This window comes from Gossypium hirsutum, chromosome A09 (genome assembly GCF_007990345.1).
Source record: "Gossypium hirsutum isolate 1008001.06 chromosome A09, Gossypium_hirsutum_v2.1, whole genome shotgun sequence".
Classification (NCBI taxonomy): domain Eukaryota; kingdom Viridiplantae; phylum Streptophyta; class Magnoliopsida; order Malvales; family Malvaceae; genus Gossypium; species Gossypium hirsutum.
The window spans coordinates 81,939,576-81,948,213 of record NC_053432.1 but is presented as its reverse complement, the minus strand read 5'-3'; the positions used below and the strand labels follow the sequence as shown (position 1 = coordinate 81,948,213).

Genomic DNA, 8,638 nt, shown 5'->3' with positions numbered 1-8,638 from the left:
TATTTTTAAACAAACTCTCCCACCTTTTGAGCGAGCTTGGATTGCCATACACACCTCTAGTTTAGGGAGCGTATGAAAGACAAGAAGGATCATTTATGTTCTCCATACACGTGGCATTATTTAAGCGGACGGCTAATACTAACCCAATGAAAGAAATGTAATTTCATGGTAAAAGAACAGGCATTTTGATTTGACAAACTAACAGAACAATAAGTACACGTCAGCAGACACTTCCCTTCCCTATTAAACTGTTTTCCCTCTCAATTCTTCCCTTCCATAAAAATACCATCTTCCTCGTTTCGCTCCTTTAACATTGCATACCGCCACCAAACACAGTCCTACATTTTTGGAACTTCTCTTCTCTTCTCTTTCCAAAAAGTAAAAACCAGAAAGAGATCCAAAAAATAATGGTGCACGGTTTTATTAGTCCATGGAGAAGGGTGTTATCGGAAACTACATATTCTCTGCGACGGGGGCAATTTGGTCGACGACGCTGCTTCTCTCTGGTGGCTCACAAAGCTGAGCTTGATAAAAACAATATCGATTCTGTTCCTAAATTGCCTCCCTTTGATTACTCTCCGCCTCCTTATACCGGTCCTTCCGCCGTTGACATCCTTTCCAAACGCAAGGAGTATCTCAGCCCTTCCATGTTTTACTTTTACCAGAAACCCGTGAGTTTTATTTTAACACGCCATCCATCGAATTTAATTTCAGATTCAAAAGAAACTCAATTCATTCTTCTTTTAAATAAAAATTCAGAAACAATAAACTTCACATTGGTTGTACTAATACTATTTAAGTGTAGCGTAAATCATTGAATTCTCCTCTCTCTCTCTCTCTCTCTCTTTGAGTAGAATTGAACTGCTCTTTCGAATCGATAGTGACGTGTTTATCCTTTTCAAATCACGTTTCTCATTTATTTTAATGTAAAACTTTTATCAATTAAAGATATAACAAGGCAAAAAAGACGAATAAGAAGAAATTACTAAAAATTATTCACTGATCTGTTTGGCTGCTTCATAGATTCATTGGATTTTATGAAGTAAATCTGGCTGATTGTTTTTCATTTATTTAATTTTTTTGGGTAGTTGAACGTAGTGGATGGGAGGATGCAGTATTTGTTCGATGAGAACGGACGAAGGTACCTAGACGCATTTGGAGGGATTGCTACGGTGAGTTGCGGCCACTGTCATCCTGATGTGGTCGACGCAATCGTCAACCAAACCAAGCGCTTACAACACTCCACTATCCTTTACCTCAACAATGCCATCGCTGATTTCGCTGAGGCCCTTGCCAATAAGTTACCCGGCAATCTCAAGGTCATTCATTGCTCTCTCTATCTATCCGATCTCTGGCCATATAGTTCAAACGGTTCTCTCTGAAGATGATTAATTTTCTATTAAGTTCGGGCATTTTACATGATATTGGGGATGTTTCATTTTTCTTTGCCTTTTATTATAATAATTGTGATTTACATTTTGGATTTAAATTGATCTCTCTATCTTCTTTTTTGCATTTTAATTTGTGTTTCTGTTTTACGTCGCTGTGCAGGTTGTATTCTTTACAAATTCAGGGACAGAAGCAAACGAGTTAGCAATGATGATAGCGAGATTATATACTGGATGCCATGACATTATATCATTGAGGAACGCGTATCATGGGAATGCAGCAGGAACTATGGGCGCCACTGCCCAAAGTAACTGGAAGTTCAATGTTATCCAGGTATTTCTATTGTATATTCTTGAAATTTTCATGCTGCCGAATTCGTGTCTTGTACATCATTTAAGTATTGAATAGTTTAACATGAAACGACTAAGGTACATAGGTGATAATTATGACCTTCTGATGTTATGTGGATCTTATCTTATTATTGGTTTGTGACCCAACAATATTTTGCTATGGCGTGAACATTGTAAATCAAATTGCATCCAATGTTGCCTTAGTTACTAAAGAAACTTAACTTGTCCATTATTGTTCTCATGTTTTGAGGAACTGAGCACCTGAAATGCTAAACAATATAAGTATTAATCTTTTGGAAAGAATATAAAGAGTTAAAGGCATGCTTCTTTTTCATTTTGGTTTAAATTAATTTCAATCTATTAATAAAGGATAACGGAGAAAACAAATTCACTGAACTGTTTAAACTTTTCAGTGAACTTCTTGTAAATGGATTTACCCAAAGATGTGTGTAAAGAATATGTACCATTGCATCGCATGATTAAGCATAATTATGCCTAACTCATAAGCATCTTCATCAGAGTGGAGTTCATCATGCCATAAACCCAGATCCATACCGAGGCGTATTTGGTTCTGAAGGGGAGAAATATGCAAAAGATGTCCAAGATCTTATTCAGTTTGGAACTTCTGGAAACATCGCTGGTTTCATTTCTGAAGCCATACAGGTAATCACCAATATTCATTTTCTTCTTCAATCTTTCATTTCCTTTTTATCAACTTCTCATGACGTCATTGTGAAGACAGCATCACCTAAACATTCCTTTTATGTTTTCATTGACAGGGTGTTGGTGGAATTATCGAATTGGCCCCAGGTTACATGCCTGCTGTTTATAGCACCATAAAGAAAGCTGGAGGCCTTTGCATAGCTGATGAGGTTCAGGCTGGGTTTGCTCGCACAGGGAGCCATTTCTGGGGATTTGAGAACCATGGAGTTGTTCCCGATATAGTAACAATGGCAAAGGTTAATTTGCTTACTGTGATGGTAGCATTTTCTCAATTTGATTGCTTAAGGAGTACATGGTATAATAGATGTAAAATCACATGCGTTACTGTTGCTAACATTTTAGTACAACATATTGAATGATGATTGAGATAAAAATTCAAACCCTCACTATCACCTATTTTCACTTCAAGAGTTAGAGAGTAGGTAATTAGCATCATACACTACAGGTTAGCCTTGTCTTAAGAACCTGATCTACACACAGCTTATCCATTCAGTTGCAGCTAGCTTTTGTGCGTTGACATGTTTCTTTAATTACATGGACAGGGCATTGGAAATGGCATCCCTCTCGGTGCCGTAGTAACCACCCCTGAAATTGCAGAGGTCTTGACCCGCAGAAGTTACTTCAATACCTTTGGTGGGAATCCTGTATGTACTGCTGCAGGGTTAGCTGTCCTGAAAGTGATCGAAAAAGAAAAGCTTCAGGAGAATGCACATGTTGTGGGATCTCATTTGAAGGAGAGGCTAACTGCATTAAAAGATAAATATGATCGTAAGCATACTTTGTCGGTCCTTCCTCCTGTTTATTGTACATTTGACATCCTCTCATAACTTGCATTGCTGATTGTTCTACGTATGAATGTTTGCAGTTATTGGGGATGTTAGAGGAAGAGGATTGATGCTTGGAGTTGAACTTGTCACTGATCACAAGCTCAAAACTCCTGCAAAGCTTGAAACTCTTCATATAATGGAACAGCTGAAAGGTTGGGTTACTTCCAATCCCCACATTTATCCAGGCATGGATTATACTCACTTCATATGTCACTAATGAACCCCATTTTCGTATCATAGAAATCGGAGTATTGGTCGGAAAAGGGGGATTTTATGGAAATGTGTTCAGAATGACCCCTCCGCTCTGCTTTACTAAAGAAGATGCAGGTCAGTTGATCCTCTTAACTTGAATGTTTTCTTTTATCATAGATAGTGACAAGATTCATTTGTCTGTTCATTCATGATTTCTTGTTGCAGATTTCCTAGTAGATGCAATGGATTACACCATGGGCAAGATGTAAGTAAAGCTTCCCTCAAGTCTTAAATGTAGATAAAAATATGTTATGTAATTGTGATTATATCACAAGTTGATCCATTTATGCACTCTGCTTCTATAAGGTTAATAGACTGTGCTGTTTGGATACCCTTTTATTTTTTAATGCTTATTTTGGTGAAAAAAACCATCACTCCTATTTTTATTTTTTACATTTTTTTTACTTAAAACCACTTATTCAACTTTTCTATCAATAATTATTTAATTAACATTTAATGCATCTATCGTGCATAATAAATTTAATTACAACACGCCATTAAAAACAAGTGGAGCTTCAACATAACTTTTTAATAATTAAATCATATTCGATTTTTTCCCAAACTCAAATAGATTTGGAGATTTAATAAATATGATTTGAAAAAATTAAATAAAACATGATACAAAATATGATATAAAAAAAACACAAAAAAATTATGAAAGCCTATAAACATCACTTGATCATATCTGTGGATAAGATGCTATAGACATTCATATCTCTGATTTCTCCTTTACAAAACCCATACTTCCTTAGCAGGCCTTATTTCAAGAACCCAACCTTCTCCAACACCCTTTGAGATCCTACATTTTCTACCTCTACCAAAGCTTCAACCCTTACGAGGCCTTGGAACTCTGTGAAGGCATTGGCAACCGCCATCTTCAACGTAGCTGTAGCAATCCCTTGTCCCCAGTACTCTGCACTTACTGCATACCCAAGGCGAGCTCTGCTTTTATCATTGCCGGATCCTGGCTTGATCGAAACGTATCCGATGGAACGATCGTCTAAACAAATGGAGCGACGATAAGTTTGGGGTATAGCAACTTTCTGGAGATACGACAAGGCCTCTTCCCTGGAAGTGATGGTGTTCCATCTGAGATAACGAGTAACTTTTTTGTCGCTTGCCCATTTTAGGAAGTCGTCGACGTCGGGGAGGTGGAATTGACGGAGGGAGATTCTTGATGGGTCCATTTATATAAAGGTTAAAAGGAGGTCTTAGCGAGGATTGAAAAAAAAAAATCCCTTCGAACTTTGTCAAATTATTTTGTTCATAATGAATCTACTATTTAGTGCATTGAATTGAACCATAAGATTCATCTTGGCAAACCATTGATTAAGTCCAATTGTCAAACGATTGATTGCGTAAAGAATTGAAAGAACAACTTACTTTATACCTACGTTAGAAGATGATACATCATCATAAATTTTTAAATCAAATTCATTTAATTTATTTTTAGTGTTGAAAAAAAAAAGGTTTTTGGAATTTTTGAGGATCGATTACTAAATGTGTAGATTTGAATCATAAAATTATGATTTTATATTCTACTCCATAATATCTTTACAACAGTACATCATATATTCAAAATAATTGAGTGATAAATGAGAAATTGATATTCAAAATAAGTCACTTGTAAATTATGTTGAGGAAAATGAAAAATTTAGTCCTATATTAATTAGATATCAAAGTGTGGAATATGTTTATATATATGAACCAACTTAGTGGTTGTTAAATGACTAAACTAATGTTTTTCCTCATGCGTAAGGGTGTGCAAATCTAAAACCTGTCAGGGTTGGGGGTGCACATGGGCGACGCAAAATTTTTAGACTAGTTAAGCCTTTCTAGGCCTGCAAATTCATACTCCTTAATTCAAGAATGGTATTGGCTCCCTATGAGTATAAAATTTATATTTCGGTCCTGTCTTTATTTTATTATTATTATATATATGTATTTATATTGTTCTGGTTGATCTTATAATTTAAATAAATATTTTACATTATCGTTTATTTAATTAACGTGCGTGCAACATTTTCTGCATATAGAAATGTTGTGTTCTCAAAGGAAACATAAGCATGAATAATGTCACCTTGTGAGAAAAGATGAAACGGAATTTTTGGTAGTTAAAAATGCAATATTAACTGGTCGAAGGTGAAGCACGGAGCAAAACATTCAATTGTAAGTCCAAACATATACTTTTAATTGCAAACCCAAAAAAATATATGCGCATATGTATGTTTGCAAGATCAACTACATTTATTTGTTTCTATCCTTTATTTGTGTATAAAATAAATTCATTTCAATACATTACTTTAAGCAATAAAATTTGAGAGTCAATCGATTCAGAATACAACGATAAAGTATTGAAAGGATTAGAACATGCAAAAATTTAACTCGCTCTGATACATCAAATATTAACTAATGCATAGAAAAATACATCATTAAAGCATCAAATATTTATAATATTATCTTATTCTAAATAGTAAATGCTTTAAAATTACTTTAATAAGTAAAATTACCGACTTAAATTATAATGTTTTAAAATTTTCCATCCCTAACTTATCACTTGCATTTCCATTTCTAGGAAGATAAATGAAGAAAAAAAAAACAGTTACAGTTTAAAGATTGAAATTTTCAAGATTTATAACAGTTTTGCACTTAATTATACCTAGAGAAAATATATATCAAAATCAAATAAAATAGTAAAACTCAAATTTGGTTAGATAAATTAGTTAGGAATATGTGATTCTCAATTTGAAAAATAAGATTTATCATGAGTCGAAGGATAAGATAAACAAAGGGTTTTGAGACACAATATTAAAAGTACTAACCTCAATTAATTAGGTAGAAGGATCAATTTTCATTTTATATTCACTCTCCTACAATTAACATGGTGATTATGTAAAAAGAGCTCAAAATTAGTTATGATAATTTCCAAGTTATCATTACCCTTACATTGTTACAATATTCCTTCAAACTATTATAATTTTTTCTTTACTAATTTAAAACAAAAGCTCTGATATCTCTATTGATTTTCTTTTGTCTTGAAATTCTTTTTAATCGTTTCATAATTATCGAGGAATTTAAATTTTAAGAATTTTGATTTTTAAATTTAAAATTTGATTCATTATTAATCGAATTTTACTTTTAAATTTCAAATTCTGAAATACTATATTTGAGAAAATGTAAAGTAAATAATTGTTAACTAGAATTATATGAATTAAATAACCTAAAATAATAGATAGTAATTAATCAGATAAAATTAGGAGGGAAAAAAAAGGAAAAACTATAATGCATAAAGAATCATGCATATAACTCATCTAAATTTCAATATCTAAAAATATCACAATTTTAAAAAAAAATTACAAACTGAGAATAATATTATTGAAAAAAAAGTGATAAACAATACTAACCAGATAGAGAGAAAAAACCATGGATGATGAACTTCAAATGCAGCCAAACAAAAAACAAAAAAGAAAGACAATAAATAAATGATAATTTCATGTTGGAACAGCCATTGGAGACATAGGATGATGGTATCTCCTGTAGTGGTGATGATGATTTGCAGAAGGTTGACGATGGCGAGACAGCTGCAAGCTTGAGAATCTAACAGCTGACATTAGAATTGAAGCTAAATCCATGAACAAACATGAAAGCTCTTGCAAGCAGCTCAAGCTCTTTCTTAGCATAAAACCCATCACTATAGAAAGTGTGTGCTCAAATCTAGGAATATGTTGGATCTTGGGATGAGGGAAAATACATTCTTATATATATCTGTGTGAATACAGATAATTATTTCTTTCACAATAAATAAATAAAGATAATAGTTTAATGATGATATTTTTATGTCAGCTTCATTTTATTATTTCTTAACAAAACATGGTTTCTTTTGCGATTACTGGATTACCCCCCATCTTGCTTTAGTTTTATTGTTTAAACTTAATTCTCTATTAATGTATATGAAAATTTCCTTTATAATTTTTGTACAGAAAGTTTGAAATATAAATATATATAATAAGCTTTATAATTTTTTTAAATAATATATATTTATATTTTATCATTCAACAAAGTCTTATTTTTTTATATTTATATTAATATATTTATTACATAATTGTATTTTATACTCAGTGGATGTGTTAAAATCTAATTAAAAGTTAAATATATATTATTACTTATTAATAGATATAAAAATATATTAATACATTAATAATCTGTTTAAAAAGGCAGTGCAGGTCCCCCCTCAAGTATAATGGGGAAAATTATTTAATTTATAAGTGAAATATATAGTTGCTTTATTTGCTGATGTTAATATTTCAAACAATAAATCTCTTATTTTTAAAGTCCAAAATGTTACAGATTGAGTTAGTTCAATTGGTATTGTTATTAGTATAGGAGAACATGAGTTCAAGTACGCAAAAACATATCATTTTCTTATTTACGGGTTGAGAAAAATCTATAAATAATTTTAAGTATTATATTAAAAAGTCTAAAATTTTAAAAATTAACTCTCTTCAATCACATGAGAAATGTTAAATCCGTTGAAATTTTTATAATATAGCAATTTTGAATTAGATTTTTAAATAATTTTTATATTAAAAATAAAACTCTTATCTCAATCGTTTATAAAAGAAAATTATGAGATGAAAATAATAAATCAGCAATGCATTTTTTTAAGAAATATTTTGAAATTCAATTTTTGATGTATGTGTTGAAATTGCGATGTGTACATATTTGATGCCCACAGTTAAAATGTCATGTTTATTGAGGGAATTTAAATTTTGCTGAGGGGAAAATGGGATGGGGGTAGAAAAGTAATTTGAGATAGGATGTAAGAAAGGCTGGTGCCTAAAAGTATATGAGGACATCATGGGTTCATTTGTAGATGTGGCGGCGAAATTTAAACCGTCCGTACGTCCAGTTAAAAGGATTTTGTTCGAAAAATGTCGACACTCTTTCGAGAGTTCGATCCAAGGTAATTAGAAATGCATTTCCCTTCTTCAACCAAAATAAAATATGATACATCATATCAACTTACATTATAATATAATATAACACAATTATTTAATACACCGTCACTCAATAAAATTTTTAAATTTTATAAGTGAA

The 8,638-nt window shown here is 32.0% G+C and overlaps 2 protein-coding genes across 2 annotated transcripts; one reads left to right on the top strand and one right to left on the bottom strand.

Annotated features, from left to right (window-relative positions):
• Positions 1 to 213: 213 nt before the first annotated feature.
• On the top strand, positions 214 to 4,866 carry LOC121206319 (alanine--glyoxylate aminotransferase 2 homolog 3, mitochondrial). Its single transcript, XM_041077203.1, has 10 exons — positions 214 to 671; positions 1,089 to 1,319; positions 1,552 to 1,722; positions 2,259 to 2,402; positions 2,519 to 2,698; positions 3,005 to 3,230; positions 3,328 to 3,441; positions 3,530 to 3,616; positions 3,707 to 3,746; positions 4,297 to 4,866. The coding sequence occupies exons 1-10, from the start codon at positions 408 to 410 to the stop codon at positions 4,334 to 4,336; spliced, it is 1,497 nt and encodes a 498-aa protein (XP_040933137.1). The 5' UTR covers positions 214 to 407; the 3' UTR covers positions 4,337 to 4,866.
• LOC107928549 (uncharacterized N-acetyltransferase p20-like) lies at positions 4,092 to 4,728 on the bottom strand. Its single transcript, XM_016859804.2, has one exon. The coding sequence runs from the start codon at positions 4,726 to 4,728 to the stop codon at positions 4,300 to 4,302; it is 429 nt and encodes a 142-aa protein (XP_016715293.2). The 3' UTR covers positions 4,092 to 4,299.
• Positions 4,867 to 8,638: the final 3,772 nt, after the last annotated feature.

Bases quoted from the DNA above. Each gene is read 5' to 3' on its own strand.
- LOC121206319 (XM_041077203.1), top strand. From the start codon at position 408: ATGGTGCACGGTTTTATTAGTCCATGGAGAAGGGTGTTATCGGAAACT. The intron at 672-1,088 runs GTGAGTTTTATT...TTTTTTGGGTAG, and splicing joins TTTACTTTTACCAGAAACCC to TTGAACGTAGTGGATGGGAG. The intron at 3,442-3,529 runs GTTGGGTTACTT...TTCGTATCATAG, and splicing joins TATAATGGAACAGCTGAAAG to AAATCGGAGTATTGGTCGGA.
- LOC107928549 (XM_016859804.2), bottom strand. From the start codon at position 4,728: ATGGACCCATCAAGAATCTCCCTCCGTCAATTCCACCTCCCCGACGTC.